General features: G+C 39.0%; 1 protein-coding gene across 1 annotated transcript in view; it reads left to right on the top strand.

The window, feature by feature from the left end:
* Positions 1 to 14,528, top strand: part of FREM2 (FRAS1 related extracellular matrix protein 2) — a 175,347-nt gene extending 160,819 nt beyond the window's left edge. The window contains exons 17-24 of the mRNA XM_018560167.1: positions 5,015 to 5,207; positions 6,517 to 6,621; positions 7,842 to 7,969; positions 9,743 to 9,877; positions 10,994 to 11,120; positions 11,925 to 12,112; positions 12,644 to 12,790; positions 13,941 to 14,528. Of these exons, the coding sequence (XP_018415669.1) occupies positions 5,015 to 5,207; positions 6,517 to 6,621; positions 7,842 to 7,969; positions 9,743 to 9,877; positions 10,994 to 11,120; positions 11,925 to 12,112; positions 12,644 to 12,790; positions 13,941 to 14,453 (1,536 nt within the window). The 3' untranslated portion in view covers positions 14,454 to 14,528. The remainder of the gene's footprint in view (positions 1 to 5,014; positions 5,208 to 6,516; positions 6,622 to 7,841; positions 7,970 to 9,742; positions 9,878 to 10,993; positions 11,121 to 11,924; positions 12,113 to 12,643; positions 12,791 to 13,940) is intronic.
* The last annotated feature ends 8,381 nt before the right edge of the window (positions 14,529 to 22,909 follow it).

A 22,909-nucleotide genomic window follows, 5' to 3' on the forward strand; every position in this document is an offset into this window, starting at 1 on the left:
CTGTCACTTAATTGTAAATTCTATATTATATGCATATTTTAATAACAGAGATAGCAGAAACATAAACTTTTATTCTAAACTGGCATTACTTTGCTACCATTGTCCTGCTGTACCTTTTCAGAGCTCCTGGAAACGTCAACTGAATGACGAGGCTCAGGGGAGCAGAGAGACACAGCAGGACAGATAGCAACTCTGTTCCACTTGAAGCCTCACTACTGTCATTATCCTCAGCTGCTAGACAGCTAGGAGCTACAGGGTATGAATCACTACATCTGAGCACAGGGAGGATTTCAACCTTTTTTACAATTACAGATCCCCAGGGTATTGTCCAGTATATCCCCATACCCCTTCACCGGACTCATTATCATTACCAGTCCTTTTAGGTACCAGAATTAATTTGTCAATAGCTTAATTTTACTTTACATATGGATAGCTGGGAGAAAAACAGTGGAATGAAAATCATAAGGATTCTATGACATTGATTGATAGCTACAACCAGGTAGATGTGTGCTGTTTTAGTATTGTTACTCGCATGTCGTCTGAGACATCAGATTGATTTCGGGTACAATAGTTTAAAGATTGTTAGATTTTCTGTTAGATTCTAATCTAGCAACATGTTTTAAATTATTCATAGATCCACTCCCATAACCTATCGCTTGGCTCCTTGGTGCATGGATATCCCCTGATCTGGAAGGCAATGCTGAGGCATCCAATTTGTTATACTTTTCTTCAATATCCACAACCTGTTGCATACTGCCTATGTTATAGTACCACCCATGGAAGTGTACATATTGTTTGTTTTTAGACTTTAGACCTGCTTAAAATATTTAAAAAAATAAATGCATTAATTGGCTACTGTGGCTAAAGATATATTCAGTTTGACTGCATCCCCTTAGTTCACAGAGCTGCAAAGAGAGAAAGGGTGCTTTAGGATGTAGAATGTGCCCTGAAGGACCCAAATGATATTCTGATTTTCATAAGGGGTGTCATGGAGTCAAAGCAATGTTCTGCCACTATTTTCTAGTGCCAGGGCAACTTTTGGAAGTTTATGTTGAGAACAGTAAAATATACATAAACTATATTTATATAGCAGGTTTTAGTGGATACATCATTATTATGGTGAAATTATTGAAAAGCTACTGTTCTCATGACCCACTGCTTTTCCAGTGACCATGGCATAGTAGTCATGTGTCTTCCTGCCTCTCCTTTTAAGATTATACTACTGGATATCAATGCACAAGGTTGGATTAATCCTCTGTGTGCTTTGGGCATAACGTATGGCATGATATGTCAACACTCTCTTATGTAAAGCAAGCCCTGTGTATGCTGATGGTTTAACACTGCTCATCATAAAGCTGCGATTACCACGGGTTCACGCAGCACCTGTGCTTCCTACGATTAGCAGCAAAGCCCAGTCAAGTTACTTAGACTCCATGGAGTCAACAGAGGCTGCTAATCTATCACAACTGAAAGCCTAGAACAACTGGGAAGGAAATATGTTTATAAGCCAGGCGTCGGTACAGGAACTCTTTATCACTTTTCTATCTTGGAGACTGTACAGAAGGGGGCATTCATTCCTTTTCACTGCCCTGTCACTTTCTACAAATGTATTACCACACTTTCATCTTTCATTTACTTAACCTGTGTGTCTAAGGCTGGTCATATATGGAAATCATTTTAGGTAAGTATTCAACAAACTTGTAGGACAGTTTACAAAAATGATCTCAGAATGACTGATAAAGTGAGATTAAAGTCAAAATGTTTTTAAGCTTTTTCAAATGCTGATTAAATCTCTTACAATGGATGCTGCTCCTTGATGTTTGTTATTTTCTGTCAGAATCAGCTGGTCCCCTGATCACTGGTCCTGATATCCTGTTTTAGGGTGGCTCCTTTCCTTTGCAGGGTCCTATGGAGCCCCCCCTTGTGTGTGCTAGTAAGCTGTGTGTCTCTTCACAAGCACAGCAAGGCAAGCCACTTCCCTGCTTCTTCACCCTCCTTCCACCTCCAAACTAGTAGATGAACAGCTGCTGGAGACTGCTCTGTCCCTTGTGATCTTGTACTGGACAGGTAGTTCAGGGAAGCAGAGCAGAGAGAGTTAGGACCAGCTGTTCAGAAACATGATGACTGTAGGTGCTTGAGTAAAAATTTAAAGAGATAGTTTTCTGGACAATGTATATTTGTTTAATCTGGATTGTTTATTGAAATAATATTTCAGAGTTTAATACTACTTTAATCAATAATTTTAAGGAAGGCATCCAACAAGGTGGAGCTGTCCTAAAGAGGACCTGTATTGTGGAAGCTATGCCCAAAAAAGGCAAGCAGAGGGCAAATGATTAGGCTTTAACATTCATCTTTTTCTCATTACTAACTTACCATGCCTTGTTCTGCACTGTGTCTTTGCGTGGAGGCGGCTGTCTTGGTAGAGGAGCAGGGCTTTGCTTCCTCGTGTCAGAGCTGCCCCGATCCGCCCCACCTCTCTGATGACTGGTGGTTTCTTATTCACAAAATGCAGGAGAGGAAGGAGGAGGAAGAACAGATCTAGTGAATAATTGAAGCAGGGAAATGCTTGCACCGCATGCCCTCGGGTACATCTTCCTTTCCAGCAAACCCTCAGGGGAACAGTTAGCAGCACAGCAGTGACATCACCATACCTCATGGGATTAGCAGTCAGTGGCAGCAGCACCTTATATGTTTTCCACACTGCAGATACACAGCTATTAGAATAAAGAACAGGAATGTCTAGGCACAGATACATTTCAGGCAGTGCAGTTGTTTGTCAGGAGGAAATTAAAGCAGAAGGTACATTTTTCCAGGGTGCTGCTCAGACACAAGTAACATTTTCCCAATAAAATAGCAAATCTTAACTTTTTGAGTTCAGATCCACTTTAATATAGAAGGTATCTGCATATCTCACATCAATCACCAAAAAAGTCTAAAAAAGTCCAAAAAATAATGAGTTTTATTCCAAATTTTAGGATAGTGGGCAGAGCCATGCAAAGTATTCAATCATGCCCTTGAATATACTGTTAATAATTAAAAGTAGAACGCCTGAAACCGGTGTATGCAGTTTGCAATAACCAGTTTTAAAATACTGGTATTATTATTTGCATGACTTCACCCGATATCAATATGGGCAGTTTGATGCACTGTCTGTGACGTGTGTAAACTCTCCTCTGATATATGTTAGCACATACAGCCAGAATAGATGAATGATTTTCAGGAGTATCATTCCATGTTTAAAGAACATTTATTTGAGGGTTTTTTAGCATTGTTACGATTTTAACTCTAAACTAACAGGATTATTCACAAAAGGGTGAAGAGTTTGGAGAAGGCCAGAGAATTGTACAATCTAGGACAACATAGCTGAACTGGAAAGTGAGCTGAATTGGAGTATTTTTCCAAATCAGCTATGTTGTCCTAGATTGTTCACTTCTCCTGCCTTCTCCAAACTCTTCACTCTTTTGTGAATAACCCTATAAATCTTGTTCAATTAATTAGATTTTTATTAAGGGCCCGTTCACACACATAGCGATGACCTGTATTGTACTACACCAAATCAACACAGGTCACTGCAAGGACACACAGAAAACAATCACTCCATAATGCAATGGACGTTGCACTGCAATATCATGCTGTATTTTATCACAGAGCAATGCATGCCACCGCAGATCGCCGCATGACAGCACAGTGCACCACGCTGCTTTGCGGGGACCTGAATGGAGTGTACATATTCTATACTCCACATAAATTCAAAAAAATAAAAAGACAGCTCCAGCAGTGTTCGATACAACACACACTGCCGGAGCTTTCACAACGCACTAGCCCATTCTCTGAAACATTTAGTGTGAGCTAGTGTGAACAGGCCCTAAATTAGACAAAACTTTGTTTACATACAGTACCAGATTGATGAGGTTTTAGCACTGTATCTATAGGCTGTCCAGAGCTACTTGGGGTCAGTGTCAGTATGGTGTTGGAGGAACAGAGGATCATGAACTCTGTATCCCCGATCTCCTGTAGCACATAATGGAGGCATTTGGGTTTTTTAACTCCTGATGTCTCCTTAAAATGTACCAGTCACAACCTGACTAAACTGTTACCAGAGGAGTTGTAGTGACAAAAAAAGGTAAAATATAAAACAATATAACATATAAAACACACACACATGCATAATATGTGCGCCCTTAGCTTATACAGGTATGCTGTACATCAGATCCTTATTGAACTACCCACAGTATGTATCCATGCACATGTTAGAAGTTGATGTATCCTCTTAGGGATATCATATTAGTATAAGGTTCATTTTATAAATTAGTAGTTGTTTTTTATTTTTCATTTATTTACACTTTTGCCTATCTTAGTTTCTAATAGTTCTTTTATTGTATTATATTTTGTACACGTGATCTTTTGTGGATTTGGATACCAGTATATCTCAAATCTACACATTTTTCTGCACTCCTAAATTTTGTTCCTGGTTGTTCGTTTTTAAATGTACACATATATGTGATTTATTAACATGGTGGAGTTTTATCTTTTACATATATTAGGAATTTTGAAGATGATATTGTAGTTTATCCTAATTATTATTTTAGTGTATTATCATTCTGATAAACACTTGCACAACTACCATAGGACCTTTAAAATCATCAATACAGTGTTTTAATGCAATAAGTTAAGTACTTTCACAAAATGTATGGTTAGGGGATCTTGTGTAAACCGTCACTTAAAAATTTTGCTACTGTATAAAATAAAAGTAAAAAATAACATTGTTTGAGCTAGCAGCAGGCAGTTTCGGGCAGTGCAAGGGTTAATACAAGAACTAAAGCATGTGTCAGTAATAACATGTTACAGAATGCAGTGCCATGTTTAACTGAAAATACAGAGAACATCCCTGTATACTTATTGCAGAAACAAAGTAACAGCCATCTATCATCGATTTAATGTTTTCTATCTGTCGTTAATATGATGTTACAAGTATAGGGAATCATGTTTTTGAAATGCTCTTTTCTGTTTAAAGGTCTTGAATCTTGTGCAGTCCTATGTAACCCTGCGAGTGCCCCTGTACGTGTCCTATGTATTTCACTCGCCGGTGGGAGTTGGTGGCTGGCAGCATTTCGATTTGCACTCAGAGCTGCGGCTCACATTTGTGTACGACACCGCCATCTTGTGGAGGGATGGTATTGGTAGCCCACCAGAAGCTGAATTACAAGGTAATATCTTGCTAGATTTGTTTATGTCATTGGTACTTGGAATAATTGAATATGCCATATAGTTGATCTAGATGTGCTTTGTAAATAAATCATTTATCTTTTAGTTTTTTTATCCTTTTATATAAATTGATCTGAGCAGCTGCTTATACCAATTTATAACTTGCAAAAAAATATGTGCACATGGCTAGGGCAATCCAAAGAACAAAACAAAGATTCACCAGCATCCTCTTCAGCTATTCAGCAGTAAAGGCCTCTTGGCCTCAAGTGGAACTGAAATCGTGCTCATTCTCTGCATTCTGAGGATAGAGTTGCGTGTTGGGGAAGATGTGAAGGAGTTACATTAGTGACTTTCTAGTGTTCAAAGATGAGCATCATGGTGCTTAAAAAGAAGCAGTGGGGGAGATGTTGTTGGGGGGAGTGACAACTGGAGCCTGGAACTGTCATAGCTCGAGTAGGGCACACTAGAAGGTAAGTGTGCCATAATGTGCAAGTATGCTGTAGATATTTGAACATTATGGCAAGAGCCCATCCTCATCCAGCAGAATGTGTTGCATACATTCACACATACTTGGTAAACCACACTACTGCGTCAAGGCTAAATTGGGTCCTGCCATTCATGTGGGCTTTGGGATGTACCACCTTTCTAAACATTGTTGCTGACCAAGTACACCCCATCATGGAAACAATATTATATGATGGCCCCTTAGCAGGATAATGCGCCCTGCCACACTGCAAAAATGGTCAACAAGTTTGAGGTGTTGACTTGGCCTTCAAAGTCAGGTCCATGGAGGCCCCATTTAACTTTTAAGACCTATTCATATATACCATATAAAGTTTCCATTTTATTTTCTTGTAACAGGTTTTGTTGCATTGATATAACATTTGTCATTCCTTTCATTACATTCTTGGGTTAAAGATTGTTGATGTGAACATTTGTAAACCAATTATTACATTGCAATAGCAACACTGCCATCTTTTGGTGAACCATTATTTTATCCAGCCTAATCCTATGGTTAGAAATTGTTCTTGCATTCAATAAATATGTATCAGTTATCGTTGTCACATTTTCGGAGCTTACTATTCTTATTATTCAACTCATTAATGCTATTTATCCACCTTGTCTTCTATCCTTTCTTTTACCTTTCATCTTCAGTCTTTCCCAACCATCTCCTGTAAATCCTTCCTTCACATTATGAGGCCAAAATATTTAAGTTTTTATTTCAGTATCTGTCATTCAAGTGAGTGATCTAGTTTTATATCTGTAAAAAGTAATAAGTCATAAATGTACATCTACTGTATTTGTTTTCAGGTTCTCTATTCCCAACCAGCATGCGTATTAATGAAGAGGGACGTTTGGTTGTCAATTTTAAAACTGAGGCCCGATTCAATGGTCTCTTTGTGATGTCGCATCCTGGTAAGAATAGCACCAATGACTTGAATTACATTTCCACTCAATACATAAGGAAGTCTGCCAAAGCGGTTGTGCAGATCCAGAAACTCATATAAGAGTTGCAAGAATGTGTTTCCAACATCTGCCAAAAATCAAGTACCAGTTTTGGGTTGACTAACCTTTTAAGAATTCTTAAAAACAGTGCTCTTAAAGTTTGCTAACTGGAACATAATATGCAATCTTCAACAATGCTTAGCAAGCAGGATATGTGTATTTAGCACCCCTTCATGTAGCATTATTAAAGATGGATGTGAAGTATTTAAAGGGACTCTACCAGCAGCTATACAGTAGGCACGTAGCAGAATTCATTTATATAGTGCTGGAAATCAGTCCCTTAAGGAGCTTACAATCTAATCTCCCTATCTCACATACTAGGGCTGATTTAGGTAGAAGCTGATTACCTACCAGCATGTCTTTGGAGTGTGGTAGGAAACCGTAGTACTCAGAGGAATTCCATGCAAGCACAGGGAGAACATGCAGATAGTGCCTTGCAGATAGTGCCTTGCAGATAGTGACCTGCCCAGGATATACACCAGGGACCCCCAGTGATGAAAGAGAGAGGCACTAACCACTAAGACATTGTGCCGGTTAGACGATGGGTATTTCTGAATGGGCAGAGCTCCAAACATTTCTTGTAGTTATGGAAGTTGCCCACCCCCTCCTTTCTGCTATTTGCCAGTGAGATAACCCATTATAATGATGGGCCATTTGGAATGTTGTGGGGGTACCAGGGAGCTACCAAGAAGTCTCATTCACTCAGCTCTTGGTCTGGGTTGCTCTGGGCACAATTTGTTTGTGCCTGCTTCCTTTTGAAGTGCCAACCTGATTCCAAAGAGCATTGATTCCGATATATTTAATGCTTTAGGGTATATACTGTAAAAATGCATCACAAATATTTGCAGATACCCACATGGTTGTGAATCAGCCTGATCTATCTTGAACTTGGCAGATCCAATCACTGTGCCTGTTCCTGTCCTAGTGACAACTGCTGCCCTTATTTCTTTTCCTTTTCTACAAGGACAGAAAGTGAGGCATTTCCCCCTTGGGGTAATGGACAGGTTTTAAAATTTAACAGAAGTTTTTAATCTTCCCAAGTCCATACAAAACATAGAAAGAAAATTGGCTGCAGCTGAGCCTATAATTGTCAAATTATTAAAGTAATAACCCAAATCTGTGTGTTTTAGGAACTTCCTTGTCCTCTATGGTCATGTCAGCTGACCACCCTGAGCTGATCTTTACTCTAAGTCTTGTACGGAGTGAACCAACCTATAACCAACCAGTTCAGCAGTGGAGCTTTGTTTCTGAATTTGCGGTAAGAGATTTGGGATTACATAGCACGCATTTTCCTTTATACTATGATGCACATTTTTTATAAAGTAGTCTGTCTATAAATTGACCTAATCAAAATGTTTAAAAGTTTTTAGTAGTTGAAATTCTCTAGTTTATACGACAACCTGTTTGCACCTTAATAATAAAGGTCCAATGACATGAGTTGATTTGCGTTGTAATGTGTGTCGACATGTATTTTGATTTGTCTTTATTAATTTCAATGGAAAATACAGGCACAAATGCATAGCTGTGACAAGGCCCTTAATATAAGCTGTCAGCCAGTTTAAATGGTTAAAAGAAAACAATATGTCTGTTACTATGCAGAAGGAGATGTCTGCTGTTAAAGTGTTAGTTTATCTTTTTATAAAACACTCTGTGAATTTACTATATATAAAAGCATCATGGTAAGCTAATCGGCTTTTATAACTATGCCTCTCTACTGCTAACACACCTGTTGGCTGCTTTCGCAACGACAGACTCTTACCCGAAAAACTGCAAGTGGTTTTCATGGCTCCGTTCTGTCTTCTTACTAGGTCAGACCAGCCATTAGGACAAGTGCCCCCTAGCTCTTTAGAAGGGAGTACCATCTTTTTTCTGAGGGCCGCACACGCAGTGAACTCAGCAGCTGTGAGAGGACAGGGAGTGCACACTGCACATGTGCAAATCTCATGAAAAGGATAGTCCTCTTTCTTATAGCTCTAGGGTGGTGCTCATCCTAATGCCTGCTTTGTCCTAGGAAGAAGACAGGACTGAGCAATGAAAACCGTTTGTGGTTTTGAGAGCGGTATCACACAATGACATGGCACTATTCTCCTCAGCATTCCTCCTTTAAATCCAGGGCAGGTTGGAGCCTTGACACCTTGGGCTTGCAGGATAAATGACTCTGTGCATAATTTAACCCATAAAATGGTGCTGCATCACTGGATAAGATTAGAAAAAGTAGCGTTCCCATGGCATGGCAAGCAGGAGGTGAGAGGTAGCTGGAACAAGTGTTGACGCGTTTCACCCCTCCCACTTCAGGGCTTCATTAGGACCTTCTCTGAATCTGCATCACTGGATCTCTGAATCTGCAGGGGACTGTTCTGAAAATCAGTTTAGTAAAGCAGCCACAGCTGCTTTTTTATTTTTAGCCACTGCCAGGGGAATAAAATTATTTTGTCCCAAGCCGGGATTGGGCTTTAAGGAATTCCACTACCCCACTTCCACCCAGAAGATTTTTGCTTTTGTTATTACCAACACTACTGTAAGGCCCCTTTCATACTGGCGGTCCGATCACTTCCACCTGCCACTTTTTCAGTTGGATCTGATCGGAATTACCCCCGACTTCGTCCTGTTCTGCAAAATCAAACGTAACAGAGTTCCATTTTGGTGGAACCGATTATGACAGATCGGGGCTAATCTGATGTATACAGACATGGATATGTCCTACTCCCCAACCTACCATGGAACATGGTTCCAGTAGGTTCAGTTGCCTCCATCATAAGAAGGAGGAATAAACTGGACTGCCAGGGATTTCTCAATGGTGACATCCATTCCGTACTGCTCCGATCAGCAGTGAGATCTGTACATGGACCACTACTGATCAGAACTGACAGACGCCCATGTAAAACTGTCCTTAACACTAAAAATACAGATATGAATCATAGTGTCATGAATGTAATGCATATGTTATGGAGAATAACTGCAACTTATGTTACATAAAAAAGTGTTCAAAAAACATTTCTGATAACGAACTCTCTCATAATGTCCTTAACAGGTCCGGGATTACTCTGGAACATACACCGTCAAACTCATCCCCTGTACCACAGCTCCATATCAAGCATATGGTCTGCCAGCCGTGTGTAATCCTCGGGAGCCAATAACATTCGATGTTGACATCAGATTCCAACAGGTTTTTGAATTTTAATTACTGGATATATGTTATGTTACCTAATTCAGGACATCAGAAGCTGAACCTAGCTTGTGCCACTTCTAAAAACCCTTACACACAATATCATTCCAGTCAAATTAGTTGCACAGAATCACATGACCTACATGACTTTAAACAGTAAATATATTATGATTGGATAGGAAGAGGTCTCTTAGCATGTTACTTGTATTATTGTCTTAACATTTTTTAATGCGTAGTTTGTAATAATAACTCATTTAGTTAGCCACATTTGCTCATTACATATGTGCAGTATGATTGCTGATCCGATTATCTCACTGCAAGTCTACTAGATGGGGCCTGTCAGATAGAAGCAATAGACACAAAACATCTACAATGCTTCTGATAGCTAGAGGCCATGTGATCATTGCCTAGGCTTTAGGTTACAAAGAGAGCTCAGAGGCAGTTTTATTTTCTTTTTTTATTTACGAGAAAGGGGTATTTTCCTGTTCTGAATAATAATGTTTCAGTGATGAGTTTTAATGAAAGACATATTTTAAACAATTATATCTGCCCCTTTGGTTGTCTGTTTATACTGTTACACAGTTTGTATTAATACAATTCAATTCAAATGCAACACTTATAATGGTATACTCGATTAAATACACAGCTTTAGTATTTGCCATGGTCAGCAATCTTTAGGGCTTATGTTGATGGGAGTTTTTGTCAAACGCTGCTTTTTTCATTTGACCTCAGCGCTCCTCAAACGCATGTGTTCAATTAGAAAATGCATAGTTTTTAAATAAAAGGCCGCATTTGATCTGCATTGCCTGCAGTTCACACGCACCTCAAAAAGGCATGCTGCAACCAAAGAAACACAGTGTAACACAAAACAGGTCACACGTAGCCTCAGAACTGCCATCTACACTACTTAATTATACTAAATAAGAATTTGTTAACATGAGTTTTAATTCAAACTCAGGAAAACCTTCCCCATCTACATGAGCCCTTACTGTACTGTACTGTACTGTACTGTACTGTACTGTACTCCATATGCTGTTTAGTTTATTTTAACCATGAGAAGGCTGTGATCGCAGAGACTGGTGCAGCTGATGCATTGCCTTTCATTTCCCTCCCTAGGTCAGCGATCCAGTGGCTACAGAGTTCAGTTTGAACACCCAGTTGCTACTTCTATCTAAAAAATCTCTCTGGTTGTCAGATGGATCAATGGGATTTGGCCAAGAAAGTGACATAGCCTTTTCTGAAGGTATGATACCTGTACACTTTTGATGAACTGACGCTGTAACTTCTGAACCAGTTAAAAAGATGCTATTTTTCAATGCACTAAATGTATTGCGTATAAGTAAACCTGGGTACATGATCACTTAATGCTTGAAGTATAATATAAGGACTGGTAAGCTGCACTATATTAAATGTGTGTTCTTGGGTTTAGATATCATTTAGGACAAAATTAGATTGTTTCTGTAGGAAGAATTGTAAAAATGAAAAATGTTCTGTGGCCATCTAAGTTTCTTCTGCATCTCTAGGAGATGATAGAAATGTTGATAAAACTTTAAGCCTGCATCAGTATTTCTAGCCTTTTATACATTTTTCTACACACTAACTAACCTGTGATATAGTAAATTCCTTTGCAAGGTGGACTGCCTATTTGCCTTTAGTAACTCAAACCTACAGCCTTATATGAATGGCATATGAGCTCTCTGAAGACAGAGAGCTCTGGCAGCATTTGATTTTTTTCTGTAGGTCGTACCATCAGAATCATAAATTCAATAGCTGTGTCAGTAAATTATTCCTATTTTTAGTGCAATTAGAACTTGCATACCTCCAGACATGCCTGAATGTTGGGTACAAAAACGGATGTAACTTGACCAAGTAATAAGTGTAGGATCTAAGCAATCAGTGATCTAAATAGTTTTCTCTTTTGCTTAAAGTGCATGTTTGTTGTTGAAATTATAGAACAAATGTGATATGTCATAAAATGTTATTTTTAACATCAGAAAAGAGCCTGTCTTTATATTATGCAGATCTGGACTAACTATTGATTCTATAGGTGACACTATTTATGGTCGTGTGATGGTGGACCCCGTGCAGAACTTGGGTAGTTCATTTTACTGTAATATCGAGAAGGTCTTCCTGTGCACTGGAGCAGATGGCTATGTTCCAAAATATAATCCATCCAACGGTGAATATGGCTGCTTTGCTGATTCATCATCTCTTCTGTACCAATTTAAAATTTTGGTAAGTTCAGTAGTAGCCTTACTATCAAAGCTGGTTTGAAGGCTTATAAACTTTTCCGACTGTGAAATAAGTGTGAGCAACATTGGTAATGTAATTGCAGTCACTCTCCTCAGCTGTTTTCTGACACATTGGGTATAGGTAGATACCATTTTGGAAATTGCAGCCAGGTGAGTTAGAAAAACTGATTGCTTGCCTTCACCCTTCTTCACTCTGCACAAGCAGAAACATGAATGTTCCACCAATTTAAGCATTAATGTTTTTCGAAGGGCAAGCTAAAATACATGCCTGAGGGTGCTAAGATTATACCTGAACTTCTGATCGTCTTATGTGCGTGGTTGCACTCATATGCTCTGTTGAGGCTTTGGGAATACATTTTTTACATGTTTTGTTCTATGTAATATTCATCCAGGTTTCATGGGTAAAATAAATAGTTCTATAATAATAGATTTACATTTGATTACTATTTTTCATTTTTATGTCTACGTTATGCATTTGTTTGTATTCATTTTTGGCATTTGACTTTTTCCACAGGACAAAGCACAGCCAGAAACTCAGGCTAGCAGATTTGGCAGCGTGCTGTTTAATGCCAGACTTGCTGCAGATGATCCGGAAGCATTGCCTCTAGTCAAACAGCCGGGTTCGGATGGATTTAAAGTTGACTCCACTCCTTTGTTCCAGGTGTGTGTTTGCTAACAAAAATGTTGTCACACTCAGGATCAATATACAAATCTTACTACTGAAAGCAGACTCTAAATTAAAGATGGTTTACATTAAAAAATAGACCCTGTACCCTTTTTATCCCTCTAGTTATCTTAGGAGGGGAATCCAAAGTTTTATTATAAGGCACCATGTTGTGGTCCAGCCATTTGGTATTTAAGCTAATTTATGAGTTCTGTTTTGCATCACTGGTTAGACCCTTTTTGATGAGTGATGGCAACCAACGCAAGGGTGGGAGAAATAAATTACTACACAGAACGGCCATAAACACATTACATCAAGCTTTTATCAAGCTTTTAACATACCTTTAATATTGTTTATCATAATCTACATTTATAAAGTGGAAGTTCAATCTAACTCATGTGGATTTCTACCAGATTATTTTTAAATTAAGTGTTTCATCACTAAAATATATTTATTTTTTATTCCTTCCTCATGTTTTTAACATTCAGCATTTGGATGTTGCAGTGGGGCCCATTTGTAAGTTTGACTTATATGCTTCCATTACAGCAATCACTTCACCTAAAGGTCCTGCGTCTCTGACCATTGGAAGAGCATGTTATTTCACATAGAGATTGTATAAAATACCCAGGTGATGGTATATCTAGTAGTAGATGGGCACATTCAGCTGGACTTTCCTATAATGTTGAAGGCATTTCACTGATTATGTATGCAGTTTCCATGGTTCTAAAAAATGTCAGGAACATGTGGCTAAAAATGCTGTGGTATGTTCCTGACACATGGAAGTTTCTTGCATGAGCAGCAAAATGTATTCAGCATTATAGAAGAAGTCCAGTTAAAGGTGACTTCTCACACAACATCAATACTTGACATCACAATTTTCTTCTGGCAGAATGGCCTTCCCAGAAGAGTGGTAGCTGCTGAAGAAGCAGAGGGGGAGCCAAATCTATATTAGTGCTTATGGTTTTGTGGGTAGGATGTTTAACAATCTCATATAGGTGTTTCAACAAACCTTTTGCCATATAATGCAGCTGAGACACAAGTAGTAATGTTAGTGTGTCTGTTGGTCTACTGTGGATAATTGAATGAAAAATGTGTATCACTCTTGTAAGAATGTCTTTTAAAAGCATATGGTTTGAATGTTCTACAGGTGTCTACAGGACGAGAGTGGTACATACACACCATCTATACTGTAAGGTCCAAAGAAAATGCTAACAGAGGCATTGGAAAACGAAGTGTTGAATATCAGTACCATTCAGTATTGAATGCTGGTCCTTCAGAAGGTTTAGCAGCTCGTAAGAAAAGAGATGTCAGCGAAGCCCCAACGATTGCTCAGGAAATCGGCATGGACAACAACAGAGGCACCAATATCCAACACATAATATTAGAACGCAGCAACAAGAAGACTGTTCCAGAGAAGGAAATTACTGTTGATGGGATTATTCCAAGAGAGTTGAATAATAAAGAAAGTGAGGTCAACGTCGTCATCATTGTGGTCATTCTGGCTGCAATATTACTACTTGTAGTCTGTTTAATAGCCATTATTGTTTTCCTGCTTAGACGTAAGCAGAAATCTAAAAAGAAGGAAGAAGGTCAAGAAACAGGAAGCAGTGAGCCCATGATGCCACATCGTGGCTACAGTACCGACAGCTCAGAGGTTTGATATTGTGTAGCCATGGTCAAGCCATAGTAGAGTGCCTCAAAAACATTTATATTTCCAGTAAATGTCTCTTTCCAGAACACATATAAGTTTGCTGTGCCACATGGTCAGTCTGCTCTTAAATACCTCATCTCTATTTAATGTGTCGGAAGGACCATGAGCAGCACAGATGAGACAGGCTCATGAGACCATTGACTTTGTACAGATGGATATCTATCAACCCTGACAACCTAAACTCATGCACTGAACATGAAGAGGCGCTGAACTTTTACTATAAATGAGGATCATCCTCTTGTATTTCTTTTATATTATTTAAAAATGAAACATATGCAAAGGTGCTGATAGCTCATCTCTGTCTACTTAGAGAGAGAGAGAGCTCATTCTTAGATTACCTTGGAGGTTCAATGATGACTCTATACATTTCAAATAAGTATTGTGTTTGCCAAGAGAGTTTTGATCAGTATGAAGAATGCCTTAAGCTACTGTTCATTCTTTTGTCTGTTGCAATATGTAAACCGATGACATGGTCCAGTTACCGCATATGCGTTTGCAATCATGTTGTTCCATGGTATGCCAAAGATTCCTTTTAGCAACAAGGTGCTGGTCTAGTAGAGGATATGGCTTATTTACAGTGTAATTTTAGCTTTTTAAAATGTTTTATATGTGGTCGTTATCACACAATAGATTTACTTTAAAGTGCACCTGTAGTTGAGGAATAAAGGAGGTGAGTGGAGGAGGAATACCATTGTACTTGGTTCTTTCAGGGTTTTAGAGGGTGTTACAAAAGTCTGTTCTTGTATATCTCTATGGCAACACTATGATGTTATGTTTTTTGAGGGGGCTAGGTTTGGCCGTCACAACTTTAGAATGCCACTGTTTGGTCACACTGAATTTTTATTATTGTGCATTATTTATTAATTTCAGGAACAGCAGACCACCTCATTTTTTTACACGTTGATATTATAATTTAGGTTGTTTTGCATGTGAAAAGTAAAATCCACACCTTTTGCTCTTTGTTTCTGTAAGGGTTAGTACAACTGATTTTGGAGGAGATAAAACTATTGATCTGTGAGAAATAAGGGCTTGCAGTAATTAAAAATAAATTGAAATATTAAAGCAAAAAATAATTGCACCCCTGTGCTGTATTGATGTATGCAAGTTGATTAACCACTTGCCGTCCGCCCGTAGTAAAAACACGGACTGACGGCACTGCAGCATTTGCGGGTTGCCGTCTCCAGACGGCAATTTTTTTCTGCTTGCGCGCGCCCCCTAGCGGGCACAGAAAAGTAACATATAAAAAAAGAAAATAAAAGTCACATATAAAAAAAGGTGAAAAAACCCCAAAATGTTTAACTCCCCCACCCCCACGTTTACGCAGAATATTGTGCATTAAAAAAATAAATACTTGTAAGTGCCAAATTCTCCCACGATCCATTCTCCATAGTTCTGCCATAATAAATGTGTGTAAAACCATTATTTTGTTCTTTTAGATGTGAAAGTAATGGGAAATCAAACATTCTAGAGTTGTCACAGGAACAGGAGGTAACAAGAAAATATTTCCTTTAGAAAAATTGGCTTTACATACACTTTAACAACATCCTCCACAAAATACTCTAAAACTCTTTAATTAAAAGACCAGTGTCAGTCTTCTCTGATACTTTGTAGCATAGCGTTTGCTTCTAAACTGCAGGTGCACTTTAATAAGACAAAGAACAGTGGTCAAAGTCCAGTATTCCATACCAACCAATCCAGAATCTTCTTTTATTGGCCAATGATGTGAAATGGCTAAAAGCTGATATCTGTTTGCTTTAGATTACTATGCACCATTGCTCTTTGTGTGATATTACAAAATAATGGTCATGATGGTCGTACAGGAAGATAGGTATTATTTTCAGGGTGTCCTCACTGCTGTAGGAATTTTAGGAATAAACAGTCACACAAGACAAGGTTCAACTGAACCAACACTAGAAATGTAGTCATATAGTTAATGTTAAAACAAAATGACAGATGTCCATCAGATTCAGTTTCTGACAATTCCTACAACTTCTTTTTATTTAATTCCTACAAAAAAATCTTTTTGACCATCCACGGCAATCAGAACAATTCCCTGTATCAAAATGTTGATGTATTTATTTTGATTGTTAAATTACCAGGTCATTCTAGTCATTTTACTGTATTTAGTAGCATAATGCAAAGACCAACGATGTGCAGTATCCCATAACGACCAATCATAAATCAGCAGTTAGCAGTTTGATTTAGTCAGACTAATGAAAACTGATTTCTGTGCATGTTTCTCCTTATACTTGTTGTGTAAAGGCCAATGTGTATTCTAGTTACATTTTGGGAACAAGTAATTTATTATTGTTTTGGAAATCATTGAGTCGCTTAAAAGATATAACTATGATAACATAGATTTGTAACAATGTGCACAATAAACATAAAGATTATATTATGAATTGCATAGGTCTTGTGTAGCATGGTGCCAAGTCTAAGGTTCCTCTTCATACCGGTTTATACTATGTTCATTTTTCATTGTCTAGTCATGTTTATGGCATTTGGTCTTTGTGTGGAAGTCCAGTTGCCCAAATCATAACTGAGGACATTTATGTTCCTCTTTAATACTTGGCTTCCCCATTTGGTTTTTAAACTTTCTGTTGACCAAGTTGGTAGATACATTACGTAGGCCTTACTCTAATTGTACTAACTCTTCCTCTAGAATTGCCTTCATTAAATTGCATTCATTAAACAGAATACACTTAGCGAATCTCAGGAGTATAAGCAAAGCTTCCTATACAGGATGTCCAGTTGCCAAATTTTTTGGGTGCCAAAAACAGGGAATGAAGTACAGACAATCACAATGTATAATGTCAAGGCCTTAGAGTCGAACTGAACGGATTAAAAATTTCCACACAACTCACCTTTTTTTCTGATGTGAGTGCAGGGATAATGCTTTACTATACTTCACTGTCAATGGGGAGCTTGTTCAATGAGCGTTAGAAAGTAGATGTGTGATAAAGGGACCTTCTGATCACTCACCAGTGCATGGGGGGGGGGAGGCACTCCCATGTTGGGGTAGCTTAAAGTGAATGTCATGGTGCGGAATGCACTGGTGGAAGCAGCCATTATTGAATGGTGGCATTGCAGTACTGGGGCAGTGATATAGTTCACAATGATGCTGAACAGGTTCAAGTCATTGACAATGTAACCCATGTTTCAGGGAATGACTGCCTGAGGCTTTTCACACATACATTGTTTTGTATAGCGAATAAGCCAATATGTCCTCATTAGTGTTATAGGGTCATATAGGGCCATACGGTCCACTACATTCATGTCTATATAGTCATACACTATACAGTAAGTAAGCACTTGTTTTAGTTTAATATACTGATGAATGTTTTTTTTATGAAAATGTAAATTGTACCGTCTGTATACATGTTTATCTCCTTCACTGGTATGGGGAACATTTTTTTAATATTTAAAGTGACACTAAACTCAGGAGTTACATGATAAAAATACATTCAAGTACCTTCACTATTAACAAAAATGTATCTTATTCATGTATCACTCGGCTGTAGATCCTCAAATCATCTCTGAATTGGTGCTGACACTGTCCTTCCTTCTGGAGGGGGGCTACTTTTGTTCCCCATGGTCCCTGTGTGTGTTGTAAAGTAGTCACCACTCCAAGCTCACTCCTGTGGTGGACTACAATCTTACTGTTGTTTACTAATTTGTATTGAGATTGTAGTCCGCCATGGGAGCGAGCTTGGAGTGGTGGCTACTTTACAACACACACAGGGACCATGGGGAACAAAAGTAGCCCCCCTCCAGAAGGAAGGACAGTGTTGGCACCAATTCAGAGATGATTTGGGGATTTACAGCCGAGTGATACACAAATAAGATACATTTTTGTTAATAGTTAAGGGACTTCAATATTTAACTCTTGAGTTTAGTGTCACCTTAATGTCTTACACAGTTAAATCCCAATCGTCTCTCCAATGGGAACAAAGGCAGCAATGAAAACCTAGCAGTTCTAAGCCTTCCCTACTTTATCCAAAGCCCCAAAAAGTGATGGGTATAGGTGTGCTTTAAACTTACTGTATGTCTAGCCTGCCCATAAAAGTTCAGTCATGACACAAAGTCCACATATGTATAGAGGACAGTCACATCAAGTGGCTTAGTCACTGTTAGATTTGGTTGCAGACAGTTGATGGTAGGGATCTTGCGATTTGAAACTTAGGTCAAGAACCCCAGTCTGACTGTCCCCTAAATAGACAAGAAGGATGTGCAAAGAACAGTAACCTATATCATCTTTCATTGTTCTGATTTCTTAGAGCAGATGAAAGGTAAAATCTAATCAAAGCTGTGGACTGTTGGACACGCTTATGAATTAAGCCCCATCTTTGTACAGGTTACGATATAGTCACAGTCCCATTTATCCTCTTTGTTCATTATGAGAAGTCATCACATGCTGAAATCACACACACATGCTGAAATGTATTGTGCCTTATTCTTTGTTAGCATGTTAAGATTAGAATACATAGAACAATGTTTTATCCTGATTACATTTCTTCATGTGACACATTTCTGAAAGATTTGAATACAGTAAAGTGCGAGGATGAGTAGCCCCACCAACCAAATAATACACAATGGGGTCTATTTATAAACAATTTGCAGAGTCATTCACCCAACCAATCTCTGAGAATGAATGTGAATGTATAGAGCCAAAAACTTTATTTTGTAATGCAATATCGCATTATGGCCCCTAGATGGAGCTGAGGACCATAGGAAATAAGTATTTATTTAATGACAGGTTTACTTTAAGTCTAAGTTACCTAAGGCTTACTGAACTCTTACTTGGGTGTACGCTCTGCATATATTATATTCACATACTACCCCAGAAAATCTGCAGCTTCTTATGTTTTTAAATGCTACCAGGGGCTCCTCAGTTTACAGTAAGTCTTATAGATAAGAAAAGTCTGTACTGCCCTTTGCAACCAATCCTGCTGCAAAGAAACAACTAAAAATGTAGGGAATATTTATTATTATTATTTTTAGGTATGCTGTGCGAATGGGAACACACAACAAACATACCGTATAGGGGGGTTTATCAAATTTGACTGCAAAAGTGAAATACCCTTTAAGCCAGCCCATTCATTTTGAATGATCTGACAGTCCACTTCAATGCATGAAAATAAAAACCTGCACCTTTTATTTTTCAACGCACTGCACCATACGACCATGCACAGAGGCTTAGTGGTTAGCACTTCTGCCTTGCAACACTGGGGTCCCTGGTTTGAATACTGTTCAGGACACTATCTGCAAGGAGTGTGCATGTTCTCCCTGTGCTTGCATGGGTTTCCTCTGGATACTCTAGTTTCTTCCCACACTCCAAAGACATGCTGGAATGTTAATTGGCTCCTGTCTAAATTGGACCTGTATGCGTGTACAATAGGGAACTTAGATTGTAAGCTCCTTGACGGCAGGGACTGATGTGAATGTGCAGGATGTAAAGTTCTGCGCAAATTGTCAGTGCTATATAAATACCTGTAATAAATAAATACATAAAATAACACACAGGTGCATCATATCTGTGCAATGTGGTGCTCTAACGCGCCTGTGTGTTTAGTTGCATTGGGGTGCTTTTCAAAACCATCTTTCAATGCACAGGTCTCAATGGGGTCTTTGAGTTTTTGGCAAGTACACCTCTGACAAATCTTTTTCCTAATAATAATAATAATTTTCCAAATGATTTAAAGTCATCCTCATGTTTTAACCCTAACAGATCTGTACAAAGAATACTGTTATACAGTTGATATTTAATGGTGCTTTTTCTGTGTGTATATATAGATATATATCTATATGTATATATACATATAGATATATATATACACATACACCTTCATATGTGTGAGCTGCTGCACATACATTTTTAGTGCACCTGTGCCTCTATTTGTGTCTTTATGTCATTTCGTATCAATGGGAATATTTTTGTAGTAATACAATCTAGTTCTGTACTAACTGCATTTATAAAAATGGTTTTCATAAATGTTCTCTATCATACAGCACTGAATATCTAACATTATCTTGCAGTTTCCCAATGTTTGTACTCAGTTTTGCAGCAATTATAAAACTAATTTGTATCTTGGACCTAGAGCCACCATGTGGTCTGCAATAAACTGTTGTTTTTCCCTATTTGTGTTTGAGTGGTTGATTTAATCTCCTACAATGGTCATTTTGAATCCAGCTTGAGTAAGGCTATGTGGCTTTAGACTGAAATCACAGGGGATTTATGAAAGAATAGCCTCTTGAGTTTAATCCTACAGAGATTCATTTTAGAATCAGTTGGCCCAAAGTACACCACTTTATTCCCAGCATATTAAAAAAAACAAAGGGGGTTATTCACAAAGGAGCCGAAGGATCCAGCCGTAGCTTCGACTGATCCTTGGCTCGCTTTGGCCGCCTAAACCCATCGGTTCAGTCGAATCAAAGGGCGGCTGTGTGGGCTATTCACAATAGCCTGTACCGCAGCCGAGCTGAACGCGAATGCTTTGGCTTGGCTGAGCCATAGTGACACCTGGCTCATCCCTGTTTATCCTTTAATGACAGCCCAGCGTCCTCGAGGACACTGGGCTGTCATTACATGTAAACAGTTGGACGGAGCCAGCCGTCATGTCACCGCTATTTTTTTGAAAGTCTGGCCTCCTTTTTACTATTTTACTTACTGAAAATTCTTGTTCTTAACCTCTTGCCGTCCGCCCGTAGTAAAAAGACGGACGGACGGCACTGCAGCATCTGCGGGTTGCCGTCTCCAGACGGCAATTTTTTTCTAATTTATTTAAAAAAAACTTCTGGAAGTCTTTTTATTTACATTTTTATTTAACCCTTTAGTGAATAGGTAGGGGTATAAGTACCCCTTATTCACAAGGGAGGGGCCGCATCTGGGTGCCCCTTTATTAAAGTGGTAACCAGATGTGAATAAGCCCCCCTGCCCGCACCCCCACAACCAACGCCCCAGGGCTTGTGGGGAAGAGATCCTTGTCCCGTTCGGCACGGGAACAAGGTGCTTTTCCAGGGGCGACCCTGGAAAAACACCCTCCCAGTGCCGAGGGCATGTGGCCTGGTATGGCAGGGAGGGGGGGGGGGCATGCTTGTCCCCCCCCTTTCCTGCCCTACCTGGCCTGTGCTTGGATCAAGGGTCTGGTTTCAAATTTTAGGGGGGACCTCACATTTCCCCCCTCCCATTTTTGGGGGTTGGGTTACTACTTTAAAATCTTACCAGACCTTAAGGGCCTGGTATGACTTTGAGGGGGAACCCCAAGCTTCTTTTCCCCTTTTTTTGGTCTGGTTTCAAGGGTCTGGTATTGTTTGGGAGGGGAATCGCTGGCTTTTTTTCTTTTCTTAAAATCATTTTGTATTATTTTCTTAACTTTTTTAATATTTCTTTTTTTAACATTTATTTAAATCATTTTTTAACAGGTTTTTTTTTCTTACATTTATTTAAATTTTTTCTATTCGCTACCTCGGAGGTAGCGAGCCGAATGCCGCTCGGCAGCATTCGGCTATTCACTCACTGCCGTTCAGCCCCTATGAGAATAGGGACGAACGGCAGCGAGTGAGCTGCCGGAGCTTCGGCTCAGCCGATCCAGTTATTGGATCGGCTGAGTGGAACTCCTTCTGCACTGCGGCTCTGATGTATGGCTGAAATCAGCCGTACTGAGCCGGAGTGAATAGCCAAACGTTCGGCTCTGTTCACTTCGGCTCGGTTGTTCACTTGGCTGCCTTTGCCAGCTTAGTGAACAACCCTCTAAGATTTTAAGTCTGTGTGAGTTGACCCTTTAAATAAAAGAAACTACCTGACATTGCCTTAAATAAGCAATTGCTGAGCAAAGTGAAGTATAACCACAGCCAAATTATTTTCTTCCAAGTTTTTTTTTCCATAGAGTACGGCAGCGTTAAACCCCTCTTATTTTTTTTTTTTGCCGTGTCCCATTGGGGAGATTCTCTTCGCTTTCTGCCTCATGGACCCAACAATTGAGAGAAAATCTCAATAAAGTGAGAAAATGTCATCTTAGATAGTCATCACCCCAATTGGAAGATTTAACCTTTTCTCCTCTTGTTCTGGTAACTTACATATTCTGGATTTCCCATCCCTTTCAATACTGGTGATTACTGGACAGTGATTATCAGGACAAATAGGGAGGGGACACCGACCACAGTATAAACCTAACAAAGGTTCTAATCCTTGTACACGCAATCCAAAAGTTAAAAAAAAAATTGTGATTTAAAATTTGCCCTGTCTCAGTGACTGTGGTCCCCAGGGCAAAAAGAGAATGTGCCATAAGCTTGGCAGAGGGTTTAACCTTTTCCCACTCTATCCTAATCTAAAAAAAGTATTGGCTTTACATACACTTTAAGATGAGTTCCACATACACTATGTTTATTGTTCAATTACTCAGATA

This window comes from Nanorana parkeri, unplaced genomic scaffold, assembly GCF_000935625.1.
Source record: "Nanorana parkeri isolate BGI_ZX_2015 unplaced genomic scaffold, ASM93562v1 scaffold436, whole genome shotgun sequence".
In the NCBI taxonomy this organism is placed as follows: Eukaryota; Metazoa; Chordata; class Amphibia; order Anura; family Dicroglossidae; genus Nanorana; species Nanorana parkeri.